We start from the raw sequence: 16,259 nt of genomic DNA, 5'->3' as shown, positions 1-16,259 counted from the left end.
CCCCGCCCCCAGGTCCCCCCTAGACACCCCCCCAATTGGGCACGGCCCCTCGAGCCCCATCCCTGCAGGGCAAGGCCGGATTTTGTGTACCCCCCCTCCCCACTGATTCCTTGGGCCCTATTTACAGATTCACAGTTGGGGGGCAGGGAAGGGGGTTGGAGGGGGTTCCCCTCCTTCCCCGGCCCCCTGGGGTCAGGGCAAAGGGGTCCCGTTGGTGGCCAGGAGCTTCTTGTCCTTGGGGGGTCCTCGGCGGGGTGAGCCGCTGAGTTCTGGGTCTGGGCGGCTGGGTGGGGGGTGCAGGCTCCGGGGTGGGGTACCTGGTGGCCGAGTCTGGGCCCCATTCTTCTCATCTGTGAGAGAGAAAAAGGTTTCAAAGGGGGCTCTGGGGTTGCAGAAAACTTGAGGTCCTACTATTGGAGTGCTGAGGTGCCCATTTTAGTGGTATTCCTGAAAGCTAGCTATATAACCCCGGGAACAAGCTGTAATAACAATCTGGGTGAGGCCTGCCTCCCCTCAAAGGGCTTGAACTGCCAGGAGCCTGTTGCTATGGTGACACACCCTAGCAACAAGACCTGGCATCCTTAGAGCAGATCCCAAGCCCCACTCCAACCCATGCAGCCTTGTAAATAAGACCACGTTAGTCACGTGGGACGGGGGCCATGCCTGAGTTCAGGAGAAGGACGCAGGCACAGTGCTACTAGCCAAGGGTCAGCTCAACACGGCTACAGATAACCACCAGCCCCCCACCCCATCCCAGGCCACAGGCAGAGGCACCACCTTCCCGTCCAGCCTCCTGGGTGCTAGGACATTACTCCACGTTGGTTATTTGGGGCTCCCAGGTCCTCCCAATCTGAGGAATATCGGCCAGGTTTTCCAATGATTTGGTTTTTTTCTGTTGTGGAGATACAACTTCCTCAAACTGTAGTCAGATCATCCTGGGCCTGAGGTGGTAAAACTGATCGCCAGTGGCCACAGAGAGATCGATGTTCCCGGGTCCCAAAACATTCACCGAGACCCCGACCTCATCAAGAGACACTGATCACCAGAGGCCTGTTGGTTGATTCTTCCACGGCAGAGTCTGGGGGCCTCCCTGCTGCCACTTCTCGGTGGGGAAGGAAGGTGGATAAGAAGGCCCAGCGTGTCCACTGGTTCTAGATGGTAGCAGCTGTGTCCTCCGGGATTCCTGGTTGCCAGGGCCAGCTTTCCTTGGCCACCGGCTCGAGAAAAGGTCCAATGGTCCCACACACTTCCTGATTGTCCTGGGGAACCAGGCCCAGTGAAGTCTAAGAGAGCTGCGTCTCCCTCACAGCGGGTTCTCTCAACCTTCATCTTGACCTTGGCATAATGCACCTAAGGGGCCAGGATTATGCTACTGTGGAAGGAGCCCTGGTGGTGCCGTGGGGAATTGTCAGCTCTTAACTGAAAAGTCAGTACCCTTAAGAGAAAGATGGGTCAGTCCCCTTGTGTAGAGATGTGTGAAGGTTAAACCCCCAAACTCAATCCAGGGCCAACAGTCGGCTCCCAGTCATGGTCTCTCTCTCTCTCTCTCTCTCTCTCTCTCTCTCTCACACACACTCTCTCTCTTTCTCTCACACACACACACACAGTATTCCTGCAGCTGTAAACCCTGCCGTGAAGATCACAGACTTTAACAAATAGATGAGTTAAGTGAAGGGAACAGCTACATAGAATAAGGACTGGATTGTTGTTGTTGTTGTTGTTATGTGCCGTGGAGTCGTTTGCGACTCATAGCGACCCTATGTACAACAGCCCTAAACCCTGCTCTATCCTGTGCCAATCGCATTGCCTCTGACACACCCATCCCGATTACCCCAGTCACCGAATCAATCCACCTCATAGAGGGTCTTCCCCTTCTGCACTGCCTTCTACCCTACCAAGCATGATGTTCCTCTCCAAGGATAGACCTGTCTCTCCTTACAACATGTCCAAAGTATGTCAGACAAAGCCCCAAAATCCTTGCCTCCAAGGAGTAGCCTGGTTTAACCCTCTCTAGGATGAATCTGTTTGTTTTCTTGGCAGTCCATGGAACATTCAATACTCTTCTTACTAAAAAAAAAAAACCCAACAAAAAACAAAACAAAAAGCCACCTAAAACTCAGTGCTGTCAAGTTGAAAGCGACTCATTGTGGGTTTTGAGAGGCTGTAAATAGCATCCCATGGTACCCATCTTCCTCCTGCAGGGCAGCTAGCAGATTCGAACCGCCTGCCTTGGGATTGGCATCCCACCTCCTTACCTACTAGGCCACTGGAGCTCCTCGGGGTTTGAGTCCACATTGTAATTAACTGACTGCATTGATCGACTGTAATTTCTGTTACCGCGGAGAATGGGTGTGGGGACATCCTTTCGTAAGGTCATCATGCATCTGTGATCTTGGAGGACTGACATAGAGGCAATAACCACACCCTTGGCCATGGAGATGCTGAAGATGTGACTGAACAGGGCAGGGTTCCAGCCCGCAGCTCGTGGGATCGCCGTGACAACGGCAGGGATAAATGATGTCCAGCCAGATGTCTACAAATGACTGAATGAAAAACCAGTGACTTTCATTCAAATAAAATAAATTGAAAAGGAAGAAAAAAAGCATTGCCCAACAGTAATAAGAAAAGAGATTTCCTCTTATAAACTCTAGCTGGTGGTTCTCTGACGGCGCCCACAAGATGGATTGACATAGTAACTGTAGCCTTGGGCTTGAACATCTCAGCGATGATCACGGAGATGGTGCCGGATCATTCAGGTTTCTGTCTGCTGGACGTAGGATCAGGATGTGTGGAACCCACAGGGTGGCGAGAGCCAGTGAGGGCTGGCGTCCCCCTTGGGGGCAGCCTGAAGGAAGATGACCTTCTAGCTGTGAGTCCTGGCCCAGCTCTGGGTCGCTGGGCCTGAAACGGAGGGGTGAGGGGGAGAGAGTGAGAGCGAGCTTCACGAGGGCAGCTGGTGCCGACACGCAGGAGGGCTGGGGTCCATCGGGTGCCTCTGGGACTGGGTTCTCGCTGACCCAGCACGACCTGTGTACTGAGCTTCACCGAGCGCCGCCTCTCACATGTCCCACGTTGTAAAGGACCATCACGGCGGAATGGACCCACCGTGGACCGCCAGTGGGTTTTTAGAGGTCGTAGATTGCACAGGAGCAAACTGACCACCTTTCTTCTGAGGATCAGCTGGTGGATTTGAACTGTACGTTGACAGTGACTCCTTACAACTCAGCTACCAGCGTGCCCATGATCTAGGCAGAGGTTTCGCTGGATGTAAGCTTATTATAACTACTATAATCTGTGGGAAGCCAAATATAAAAATATTCATAAGTAACCAAATGCTGTATCACGATATGTTGTTGTTGTTGTTATGTGCCATCAAGTCGCTTGTGACTCATAGCGACCCTTTGTACAACAGCACTCAACCCTGCTCTGTCCTGTGCCAATCGCACTCTCTCTGACACTCCCATCCCGATTACCCCAGTCACTGCATCAATCCACCTCATAGAGGGTCTTCGCCTCCTGCGCTGCCCACCCACCCTACCAAGCATGATGTCCCTCTCCGAGGACCGGTTTCTCCTCACAACATGTCCAAAGTATGTCAGACGAAGCCTCAGAATCCTTGCCTCCAAGGAGCAAGCCTGGCTTCACCCTCTCCAGGACAAACCTATTAGTCCTAACAGTTCATGGTATATTCAATACTCTTCTCCAGCACCACAACTCAAAGGCATCAATTCTCCTTCTATCCTCCCTAGTCACTGTGCAACTCTCTGACATATAACAACTGATTGCAAATACAATGGTCTGTATCAGGCGCACCTTAGTCTCCAGAGGGACATCGCTGCTCTTCAGTACTTTGGAGAGGTCCCTAACAGCAGACTTTCCCATCACAATACATCTTTTAATTTCCTGGCTGCTGGTGCCAAGAGTGTTGACTGTGAAGCCGAGCAAACTGAAGCTGTGAACAATCTCAATCTCTTCACCATCCATCCTGACGCTGCCAATCAGGATATAAACACAAGCTGGAATTTCCCCCGGATACGGGTCCCAAGAGTCAAGCAGCTAGGCAGACCTAAGGCGCCGTCACAAGTCTTGGATTGTATTTACTAACCTCTTCCTTCAGAGATAAACATAAAGTTGGCAATATAGAAACACTCAGCTTCATTTGCAAAAGATTTCTCTTGGTGATTTACTTTCTGGTGATTCTCAATAAAGCCACAGAAAGGCGTGGCTTGAGGGCTTCAGTTTTTCGGAGCTATTCACCCCCTGCCTTCACGCTCTCCATCTTCTCCTCCATTCTTGGTGTCCTATCTCTTTCTTTCTTCTTTTTCCTCGGCCGACATCAATCATCTCAGACGTTGAGAGTTTGTGGTACTGCTGTCTGTCAGCACTGGTTTTTCTCACAGTATAGGCTCACTTTGTGTCCTATATCACACTGCTTGGGATCTTTCAATTTGTTTCTTCTTCACGATGCTCTTGCAAACTCAGTGACGGTGGTTGGTACCGTCAGGTCCACTCCAGTTCATACTGGTCCTGTGTGCAGCTGACAGACACCCAGCCCTGCCCCCCCATTCTCACAGCGCTGACCTCCTCAAGCCCACTGTTCCCGTCAGTCACTGCGTCGGTCCATCTCATTGAGGGTCTTTCCCTGACCCCCCTCAGCCCCTCCTGATAACAGTCCTAAAGTACAGAAGACGAAATCTCACGATCCTGGCTTCTGATGACTGTCCTGGTCAACACCCTTCGTCAGCACCAGCACTCAAGCCGAAGCCTACAACCATTGAGGCAATTCTGACTTACAGTGACCCCGACATACAGAGTAGAACGAGAGACGTACCCCATCCCAGGGGGTGGTCAGAGGGGAGCAGACTGTCACATCTCCCGTGCATTACCACCTCTGACCTGTGGGTTAGCAGCCGGGCACTTAATTGTCGTCGTATTGTTGTTATTAAGTCTCGTCAAGTTGCTTGCAACTCATAGGAATCCTATGTCCAACAGCTCTGAACCCTGCTCTAGCCTGAGCCAACCTCATAGTCTCCGACACACCCACGACCCCAGTCAATTCATCTCATCAAGGGTCTTCCTCTCTTGCGCTGTATCTCAACCCTCCCAAGCATGATGCTCCCCTCTCCAAGGACTGGTCCTTCCTTGTAACTCTTCCCTAAAAAACCCAAAACACCAAAACAACGAACAAACCCTTCCACTGTCTTTGGTTGATTTCAACTTACTCACAACCCTATGAAGACACTGTAGAATGTCCCACAAGACCGTCACTCTTTATGTGTGTACCGTCAATTTGGATCTGACTGGTACAGGAGGCGATTGCACCTTCTTCTCCAGCAGAGCATCTGGTGGATTCGAACCACGCGTCTCTGAGGTTGAAGTGCAACTTCCTGCCAGTAGGCCACCAGAGCTCCCTGTAATACTGTCACTCTTGATGCAATTGTCAGACTGCCCCAAGCCTTTTCTCCACGAGCAGCCGGGAGGTTCGAACCGCTGACCTTCCAGTTAGCAGCCAGAGGCTCGATGCACTGTGCCTCCAGAGCGCCTCAGTGGCCGTCAGGGACTTCCAAGCACAGCACTGGTGTATTTGTAAGGAGAGATGTACACATACAGGCAGAAGGCTATGTGAAGACGGAGGCAGAGGTGAGAGAGTGGCCCATCCTCAAGCCAAAGATGTCTAGCCACGAGGGAGCCAAGGAAGGGAAGCATGGAACCGATTCCCCCTTGCTTGTAGAGGGAGCGTAGCTCTGGAGTCAACCTCAGTGTGGACTGCGGACCTGGCAGAGAAAACGGCTTGTGGGATGTTGTTAGACGTACTAGTGGACGCGTCCAGCACTGGTCACAGAGAACCGCCATCCTTGGCAGTCTGAGCACACCTATGGGGCAGGGAGACGGAGACGTCACCCCCGGACGCTGCCACCCACCTGCTAGGGCCTGCACGGACGGCTGGTCGTGGGTGCTTAACAGCTGTGCCTGGATGGTCTCCACCACACGCTTGAACCGGCGGCTGGGACCTGCAGGATGGAAGGGCAGGAAGACAGACTGACCAGGGGGGTACAGAGAGGACAGCCCCTTCCAACTCCAGAACCCAGTTCTTGGGGCTCCCAATGGGTTTGAAACAGCTCAGTTAGAGCCAACAGAAACAAGGGTGACATAGATGTGGCTTGGTCATCTGAGACTAGGCTAGTAGGAATCAGGCAGTGGTGCCCTACTCAAAGATGGCGGCCTACTGACACACTCAAAGTCAGGCATTTGGCTGCCATCTTTGAGAAGGGCACCACCGCCTGTTTCTTCTTTTAAAAGAACATATTATGACAATTTATAGACTTTGGATCTCCATTCATTCCTTGTTGCACTTTTCTCCCTGCCCACCCCTCCCCACCCAGTTCACTCTTCCCTTTGCAAATTAAAAGAAGAATACTTTCATTATTATACAATCCCTCCTTCCCCCGCCTCCAAGTTCACTCCACTGTGCAGCCTTCGTTCTGGACTCCTGTCGTGACAATAATACCAATCATAGATCCCTTTTAAACAGTTCTCTCCCTCATCTGTTTCAATGCAGTGTACATTATTAAACCCATCTTTCTCAGTCCTCCCTCAACCCCAATGTCAGTCCCATTTTACAACAGTGGCACTATGCAGTATTTGTCCTTTTGTGACTGAGATATTTCACTCAGCATAATGTCCTCCAGGGTCACACATTTTGAATAATATTTCATGAGTTCCTTGTTTTTCAATGCAGCGTAGTATTTCATTGTGTGAATATACCAGAGCTTCTCTACCCATTCGTTTGTTGATGGGCACTTAGGTTGTTTCCAACTCCTTGCTATTGTGAACAAAGCCTCAGTAAACGTGGGTGTTATATCCACATTTGCTCCGCAGCTCCTACGCTGGGCTTAGTTTTGGAGACCATGATGGAGCCATTCACCTGGGTTGGCAGCATTTCGGAGCGGTTACTGACTTTTCCTTCTTTGTGTTACAATCTTTTGTTTATTTTCTGTTGGGATAAAGGTAACTCCAGGACTTGCCAATGGGACTCTGCTGTTATTTGCTGTGCTTATACCAACTAGACCGTTGAACCAGAACCAACTCACTGCCAAGCCTCCAGTGCAGAAAATCACATGGGAGGTGACTACCCATCTCTCTCCCATGGAGCAGCTTGGTGGATTTGAACTGCATGCCTTTGGGTTGGCAGTGCAGATCCTTAACCACTTAGGTCACCAGAGCTCCCTATGGTGACGTTCCAAGCTCAATAAACACGATCTTTTCTTGGAAAGTTGGTCTTTGCAGATGTAATTAACATGAGGTCATAATGGAGTTGAGTAGATTAGGCCCTAATCCCGTAGCACTGGTGTTCTCGCAAAATAGGGACAGACACAGGGACTCAGACACACGCAGAGGGAGGCTGGTCAGGTGAAGTCAGAAGCAGAGCCTGGAGTGATGTTACCACAAGACAAGCGTCACCCACTGGATTGTAGCCCCCCCCAAATGTGCTATAAATCCTAACCTCCTACATACCCTATGTCTGGAACTATAACCCTATTTTTTTTTTAGATTTTTTTTTAATTTGTTTTATTTCATTATTTTTTGTGTGTACCTTCAAATCAGATCTGACTGGTACAGGAGGAGATTGTTCCTCCTTCTCCAGCAGAGCATCTGGTGGATTTGAACCGTGCACCTCTGAGACTATAGTTGCAGCTTCTTGCCACTAGGCCACCAGAGCTCACCATGACTATAACCCTATTGTTGTGCTGTGCTGTTGATTGGCTTTGAGTCAAGCACAACTCACAGTGAACAAAAGGCCTGAAGCCTCTCTCCACCTACCGACACTGAACAGAGTTCATAGAGTTCCCAGAGGCACGTTGTTTTGGTAGTGGATGCCACTCCTGGATTTCTTTGTAATATTAATGAGATGGTATTATTAGTGCAGACTGTGTTTCAAGTCTTTCGTCACATAGAGGTGCATCTTAGAGACAGTGTGGCTTCACTTCCAGACCGGCCAGATAAAGGAGGAGCGTGATAAACGAAGTCCTGAATTTTATTTTTAATTCCCACATTTCCCTCTCTCACCCCTGCCAAGTCAGGCCTCAGTCCTATCTGACCCTCCAATAAGCTTTCAGAGGCTGTGAAGTGCAGAGAAGAGAAAGTGCATTTCCTCGGGGAATTTTAAGTGCTCACCCTTGACTTGGCAGAGCCACTCTTAGGACCCACGAGGCCACCAGAGCTCCCTTTATTCCCAAATGCATATGAAGGTCATGTTTATACTTTACTCCAGGCTACTAAGTGTGCAATTTAACAAACAACCCCAAACACACTGTCAGGGAGAGAGTTCCACTCACGCAGAGCGGACCCGCCTGCAGGGTTTCCGAACTGTCACTCTTTGAGACAGCAGCCCCACACTTAATCTCCTGTGGCACCAGGGCTCCTCAGGAGCACAACAACATCATGAAAACTTTGACATATGGCGAGAAGGACTGGCACGTGACAGTAAGGAACCGAGCACGTGCTGTTGGAAACACAGCTCCGATAGCTAGACTTGTCTGCACGCAGCGTTGCCACTAAGCTTGAATTTGTAAGCCATGCAGCATCTGTGAGACTCAGGAAAGCAAAATTGCAGCCAAACGAGGCAAGGCATGCTCGTAATAGGGTTATAATCCCGTGAGGGAGTGAGCTTTCTTCCCTGTTAATGAGGCAGTCTCATTGTGGAGTGTGAGTTAATTTCTTTTGAGACATAAAAAGAGCAGATTAACGGAGGAAATGCAAATAAAAGGGGAAGCAGAGGCCACACAATCCCCACAGAACAAAAGGTGAAGAGAGACGAGTCTTCCTTCAAAGTGGACAATGAGAGCGCCTTCCTCTAGGACCAGTGCCCTGGATCTAAGACTTCTAGCTTCCTACCTGAGATAATAAATGTCTGTCTCTGAAAGCCACCCCCTTGTGATATATATCTCCGTTACAGCAGCAAGAAGCAACAAAGACAGTCTCCAACCAAGACCAGGGGAGAGACTCACCGGAGATGAGTGTGAAGGTGACGGAGTAGATGCAGCCGCCACCACTGCCGTCCCGGCGTGGGGAGGGCTCCGGACCCTCGGAGAAGCTGATGTCCACCTGGAAGCGGACAGGCTTCTGGAAGACGGAGGGGCCACCACTGGCCTTGTACTCGGCCCTGAAGCTGGTCTGTGACAGCACACTGTGACTCAGGCTGGGGATCTGAGGAAGAGAGGGAGACAGCGGCCAGGTCACTCCCCTGACTTGAGCGCCTGCTCTACACCCAGAACTACATGTCCCATCAGGCACTGGGGGAAGAACAACAGAAAAGGCAATTGGCGGCCACCCCACTGCTTGCTGGGACATGTAGTTTTCTCTACCTTAGTGGTAGTGTAGGAAATAAAGCCATAATGATCTCTGAAAGTGAGAATGGCTATATATTCCTCTCAAAGAGTATGTGTTATCAGGAGGGACCAGTCCTTGGGGAAGGACATCATGCCTGGAAAAGACAGCAAAACAGCAGAAGGCCCTTGCTAGATGGACTGACACGACTGGACAGCACCTAACAACAACTCCACCAAAGAAATGGCTGAACCATGGAATCCCACCTCCACGAGAAGCTTGCGACCCCAGAACCAACCCTAAGCTCTGGGCCCACGTGAAACCAGGGCCTTCTCCTCTCCCCCCACCTCCAAACCCCAGGAGCCGCCTGGGTGACCAGCTTGTGAGTGGCCACCCCGTGTGTGTCAAGGGCAGGGATGTGCCCCGGAGGGTTTTTAACCCCTGCGATCTCTCAGAAAGTAGATGACGGCACGCTTTTCTTTAGGCATCCTGAAGTGGATTCAAACCTCCAAACCCTTTGACGAGTGGCAGTTTGTAAACCGTGTGCACCAGCTGGCACTGCAGATTCATGCCATCCTGTTCCGACTCAGCTGCTCCGCAGGACTGAGAAGAGCTAGCCTGCAGGGCTTCCTCGGCTGCAGTCCCCACAGAGAGAGACCTTGCGGCCCCGTCCTTACTGCAGTGCACTGCTAACCCAACGACCACAGCTGCCCAGAGGTCTGAATCCACCAGTGGTACCAAGAGAACTGCGGTCTCCTCTCAGTATGATTTACAATCTCGGAAACTCGATCAAAAGTCCCTGTAAGTTGAGGCTGACTCGAGGGGCCACGGGTTTGAGTTTATGAATCTTTACAGAAACAGACAATCACATCATTTGGAACCGCAGGTTGGTTCGAACCACTGACCTTTCAGTCAGCAGCTAAGTGTTTAAACGCTGCCTCACCAGAGATCCTGGATTCTCATGATGCAACCTGAACCCATCTCCACTGACGGGATTCAGATTCACTGTGATGCTACAGATGCTGGTGAGCTCTGCACAACTCGCAGTGACCCTGTGAACAACGGATCTGACCCTGTCCTTCCTGTGCCATCCTCATCAGCTCTGACATACTCGAGAAGCCACTAGCCAGGTTCAAACAGTTCATCTTTTTGGTTAATAAGCCAGTCACAAAGGGCTCCGGACCCTCCAGGGACTCCCCAACAAACACCTCGTCTAGCTATATCTAACTCAGAAATGGTAAATCCCATCAGATCCTACAGCAAAGAACCACAGGACAAGTGGTGGGCGGTCTTAGAAGCTTCTGGAAACGTCTTCCTTCAGCCAACCTCAGACCACAGCTTTGGACAATCCTTGGCAATGTTGGGAGAACTGGCTTTAGGGATCCTATTTCACCACGTCCAGGCTTCAGAACAAAGACAAACCATTGCTATACAGTGGACTTTGACCACTAGCAAACCTGCAGGACATAATACAACCACCTGATGGGGTCCCCGAGGCTCACAAGCTTTACAAAAGCAACCAGCTGCATCCTTCTGTCTTGGAACAGCTGGTGGACTCACACCACTGGCCACTGAGTTAACAACCCAAGGCTTAATCCACAGTGTCACCAAGGTCAGGGGATAATAACTCCCCTATCCTGACGCCTACATGATCACACCCAATCTCTCTCCGCAGAACTACAAATCCCATGATGCTCCACGAGGCATTAAGGCTAGTATTATTATATACTGCTCATCCCAGGGGCTGCTGGGAGTTGTAGTTCTAGAAGATTGCCTGGGATTTCGGTCTCTCACCGACAGGAAGGCGTGGACAATGTCCGCTTTGATGCTGCTGAGAGGTTTGTCCTTGAGCACGAGGAATATTTGTTCTTCTTTGTCCAAAGAAATGAAGTTCCCGAACCAGGAGCGTTTTGCTAGCCTGCAGGAGAAGGTGATGGTCGGAGGAAGGTCAAACGGGGCTGAAAGGCAGACCCTTCAACACTCCTTCATCCCCAGTCTCTTCTTCCCTAGGAGACTCACTCTGGAGAGGACTCTGGTGTCAAACTGGACATCTCCTCCGCAGTGGGGACTGTGAGAGGGGAGGGGAGAGTGTAGTCAACACTTGACCGTCATGCCAGCTTCTAGCATGCATGCCTAATCCCAGGGATTGGAGACCCTACATCAACTATCCACTTCCCAGTGGTTAAACCCCAAAAGACTTCCACAAGTGAACTCCTACTGACTTGGCCATGCACTCAGGGGGCGGAGCTCAGCACCAAAAACCAATAGGAAGATGTCGGGAGAAACTGTTAAGTCACAGCCCCTAGGGGGCAGGGCTCTTGAGACCCTGGACCAATGGGAAGATGGCCAAGAGGGTGGGGAGGCGTGGCCTCCATCACTAGCACCTTCCCCAAACTCCCTCAAAATCTAGATCTCTGCTCCCACTCCCCTCCCTGCAGAGACCCTACAGGACAGAGTGCAACTGTCTCTATAGGTCTTCCAAGGCTGGAAGTTACTGAAGCCAATGGACACAACGGTCCTCCTAAATCAGTCAGGTGGTGGATTAGAACCGCCAACCTTTGGGTTAGAAGCTGAGCACTTGGATCATTGCTCTGCCATGGCTCCTTTTAAGATCTAGCAACACAGGGTCGCAGCATCTTGTTTCTGGGGAACACAGATGTCCTAGCCCCAATGATCCCTGTAAACCCCATACCGCCTCACTCGCTCCCACCTCCCTGCACCCCCAGAAGCACCCCATACCCTGCATCTTGCGCCGGTGAAAGCGAGGGGAGCCCAAGAAGCTGTTGCGGATGGAGTTGAGCCGACTCCTCCAGGCGGCTCCCCCGACGCCACCACCCGGGCTGGGGGGAGGTGTTGTTCCCGGGGTCCCAGTGGGACTGGCCCGGGGTGTGTGCAGCGGTGAGTGCAAGGGAGTACCCCCAGAGGAACGCGGGGAGCCTGGGGGACCAGGCAGGGGCGTGGAGCGGGCACTGGGGGGCGGGGGCTGCTCCCCAGCGCCCCCACCCCTGGGACCCCTAGAAGGCAGCGTCTGCGTTTTGGAAGTTGGTGAACCTCCTCCCCGAGCCTCATCTCCAGTGCCAGGTTCAGGAGAGAAGGAAAACACTGGACTCTAGAAAAGGAACAGAGGTGAGTGGACTACAACTCCCAGAAGCCTCTGGGAGCTAAAGGTACGCATATCTCCAAAGATTGCCGCTATGCCCACTGGGACTTGTAGTCCAACTATAGTATGCCCTCTAACTGCCTCTTGGTTTCAAAGACCATAGTTTTTATAGACTCTGATCGGCCACATCTTTCTCCCGCTGTGAGAGTGGAGCGGCAGGTGTGAACAGCTAACCTCTGGTTAGCAGGCAGCCACCTTAACCCTCACACCTCCAGGGCTCCTAGGAACCCTTTGCATACTTTAAAAAGGCAATCCTATAAAGAATTTATGACCCAGGGGAGAACTGTGCAACATAGGGTTTTCAATGGATGAACTTTTTTTTTTTTTTTTCTGGAGAGAGACTGCCAAGTCTTTCTTTCTCAGAACATGGACAAAAAGCCAACAAAAAATCCAGCCTCAAACACACTGTTGTTGAGTTGTTTCTCTCAGTGACCCTCCCTCAGGTTTCTGGAGCCAAAAATCGCCGTGAGAGGCTTCCCATCTTTTTCCCAACCAGAGACTCGTGGCCTTTCGGATGGCAGCACTACTCCCTACGGATCAAACTGTCAACCTTTTGATTATGACCAAAGCAGTAAAAAAAGCAAACTGATCGTTGGCAAGAAGCTGCACTTCAATCCCAGAGGTGCGTGGTTCAAATCCACCAGATGCTCTGCTGGAGAAGGAGAGACAATCTCCTCCTGTACCAGTCAGATCTGATTTGACAGTACATGCGCACACAAAATAATAAAAATTTTTTAAAAAAGAAAAGAAACAAGCTGACTGCAGCCCTAGAGGACACAGAGTTTGCAAGGCTGCCAATCTTTCCAGAAGCAGATTGTTTGTCTTCTTCACGTGGATTAATTCATGCATTCGAACTGCCAACCTTTCAGTTAGCAGGCTAACCCTTAACCAGCTGTGCCACCAGGCCTCTGGTTATATAGGCTGTAATGTGTTAGGATGCTGACCCAAAAGTTAGTGGTTCAAATCCCCAGCTGCCCCACGACTGAAAAGGTTGGAAGTCTCCTCCTATAAAAATTTACAGCCTTGGTGAGCTCTGGTGGCCTAGTGGCAAAAAGGTATACTGCAATCCCAGAGGTGCACGGTTCGAATCCACCAGATGCTCTGCTGGAGAAGGAGGAACAATCTCCTCCTGTACCAGTCAGATCTGATTTGATGGTACACACACACACACACACACACACACACACACACACACATTTACAGCCTCAGAGACTGATGAGGGGTCCCTAGGAGTCAGAGTGGATCCCACAGCAGGGAATGTGGCGTTGGTGTTTGGTATTAATCCCGCTGGTGACCTGGCCTTACCCTGGGACTGCTGAGAGGACTGGACGACAGACCGGTGGACGCTCCACTGACGCTCCGTGATCTGATTAAAAACAAAACCAACCAAAACGAGGCGTGAAGGTTTCCAACAGTTCAGATGCTCCCACCCCCCCCCAGAAGAGGAAATGAGGCCCAGAGAGGGGAGGTGACTGGTACCCAGGCACACTGGAGGTAGAGCTGGGGCTCGAACCCTCATCTCTCACTCCGCCTGTGGGTCCTCTTGGAGGGGGCAGGGGCTGGACTCCCACCTCTGGCTGTGCTGGGCCATCTCCAAGGCCCTCCTCGTGGGTACGGGGGAGCCCCCGCCCCCGGCGTCAGTGATGCTTAGCACCTCCATGGACTTCCGCTCCGGCCGCCGCTTCCCGTGCCGGCTCAGCATGGGGGAGTCCACACGCTTCCGAGGGGGGTCTGAAGGGACCAGAGTTTCAACAACATTAGAGGAGGGGCTGGCGCAGTTGTCCTTTCAGGTTCCAAGTGAAGGAAACTGAGGCCCAGGGTGGAAGGGAGTCTGGATAAGGTCGCAGAGCAGGTGCTGCTGTTGTTGGTGTTGTTGTGTGACTTCGGCATGATTCTGACTTGTGTGATTCAGGAGGGTGGAGTGGAACTGCCCCCCACAGGGTTTCCAAGGCTGTAACATAGAGGGGACCAGGTCCCCAAATCGCGTCTCCCAGGGAGCAGTCCATACATTTGACCTGGTAACCTTTCTTTCCATTAGCAGGGATGCACTTAATCCCTATGCAACATGAATAATAAAGGTCTAACATCCAGAAGCCCAGCATCTGCAGCGCCTTCTTCCCTGGAGAAGCTGGGAGTCTGGCGTCTGGGCCGCTTCCCCTAGCAGAACCCAGGCGTCTGATCCCCACCTCGGCCTCCTCACCTACATCATTCCGGGGAGGCAGGTCCTGGTCCTCACAGCTGGGATACCGTTCTTTCCGATCCAAAAGGAGATAGTAGATCATCTTCTCTTGGTTCTCCCTAAGACGGATGGAGCGGGGCAGAAGCACGATCAGAATTCACCTCCGGAAGCATGTCTTACATCCTGTCAGCTCAGGGTCGCTAGGCTTCCGACCACACTTTCTGTTCCAGGGACTAATTCCTTGGTTTCCTTTGTGTTTCGTTCTCCTTTTTACTCAACAATACTAGCTGCAATTCTAAGCACTTAATACTAAACGCTTTCTGAAGTGTATTAAGTATTCAGTTGCTAACCAGAAGGCCAGTAGTTCAAAGCCACCACCAACTTCTTGGGAGAAAGGTGAAACAATCTCTTTCCCTCAATATTCACTCACTCACTAGTTTCTGACTCATGGCTCTCCTCCTGCTGGGCTTCTGAGGCCATAAATCCCACGGGAGGAGACTGACCATCTTCATCCTGCTGGTAGATTTGAACCACCAGAGGCCCAGCCTTTGGGTTAACAAAACAATTCCCTACAAACTCTGCCACCAGGGCCTCTTGCATGGAGATAGATAACAGCACAGAAGACCCGGTGGGGAGTTCTACTCGCTCCCATCTGAATCAGGTCAATGGCAGTGGGTTTTAGTTTGTTCTCAATGACCCTGTGAAGTCAGCAACACTAAAAACATTTTTTTAAATATGAGAATACCAAACTCTTCACCCAAGATCACACAGCTTGGGCCACAGGTATAGAGGCGGTATTTGAACCCAGGCTAAGCAACAATTGGTTCTAATCTCACAGGGACAAGAGTCTATGCCTTAGAACTTGGGTCACATGATTCCGCCATCAAGAACTGTTACTGTGCTGCTAGGTTCGTTGTGACTCATTGCAATGCTATAGGACAAAGCAGAACTGCCTTATATAGGGTTTCCAAGCTGTAACATTCCCAGAAGCGGACTCTCACATCTTTCTCCCAAGGAGCAGCGGCTGAGTTCCAACCACCAACCTATAAGGTAGCAGCTGAGTGCTTAACGTTGCGCCACCAGGCTGTCATATGATCAGTACACAGGCATCTCTGGGCGAATGCTTCCGTAGCACCTCAACAAAGCTAGTTCAAACCATGGCAATAAAGCGGCTATGCAAATGAAGCCGGCCACACCACTGCGCTGGCTTCCCAGTGCAGGCAACAGTCATGCTGATGCTCTACTGTGCTTTGCAAAGTATGCAACGCCTTCCATCGATGAAAAGGCATAAAATATTATGAGAAAAATCAAAATGCAACCTAGAAACAGGCAGTGAGCATAGGCTGTTCCATGTAGGATTTTCCACTTGTGGGGAAAAAAAGCAATATCCACAAAACGCAGTAAAAATGTGCCTGTATACGCCTATTTAAGGGGACTTTGCAGAAACCTCTGCTTCTTCTATCGCCCCCTGGTGGTGGTGTCCCGCAACAACGCCAAGCGGGACTGTAAGCCACGCCCCAGCCAGCGGCCAAGGCAAGTCTGCGCCTGCGCGCTGGGGTGCTCCCGAGCGCCTCCTGTCGGCTGCCCAGGAAA

At 51.2% G+C, this 16,259-nt stretch overlaps 1 protein-coding gene across 1 annotated transcript in view; it reads right to left on the bottom strand.

Annotated features, from left to right (window-relative positions):
* Nucleotides 1–192: 192 nt before the first annotated feature.
* Nucleotides 193–16,259, bottom strand: part of BRSK1 (BR serine/threonine kinase 1) — a 38,240-nt gene continuing 22,173 nt past the window's right edge. The window contains exons 11-19 of the mRNA XM_006901834.1: nt 14,688–14,785; nt 14,059–14,218; nt 13,793–13,853; nt 12,067–12,436; nt 11,347–11,395; nt 11,122–11,245; nt 9,009–9,207; nt 5,922–6,011; nt 193–350 (exon numbers count right to left, since the gene is read on the bottom strand). Coding sequence (XP_006901896.1) covers nt 193–350; nt 5,922–6,011; nt 9,009–9,207; nt 11,122–11,245; nt 11,347–11,395; nt 12,067–12,436; nt 13,793–13,853; nt 14,059–14,218; nt 14,688–14,785 — 1,309 coding nt within the window. The remainder of the gene's footprint in view (nt 351–5,921; nt 6,012–9,008; nt 9,208–11,121; nt 11,246–11,346; nt 11,396–12,066; nt 12,437–13,792; nt 13,854–14,058; nt 14,219–14,687; nt 14,786–16,259) is intronic.

Source organism: Elephantulus edwardii, unplaced genomic scaffold (assembly GCF_000299155.1).
Source record: "Elephantulus edwardii isolate Elephantulus edwardi_28Jun2011 unplaced genomic scaffold, EleEdw1.0 scaffold00348, whole genome shotgun sequence".
In the NCBI taxonomy this organism is placed as follows: Eukaryota; Metazoa; Chordata; class Mammalia; order Macroscelidea; family Macroscelididae; genus Elephantulus; species Elephantulus edwardii.
Note: the sequence above shows the minus strand (reverse complement) of the source record. Positions and strands in the feature narration are given on the sequence as shown.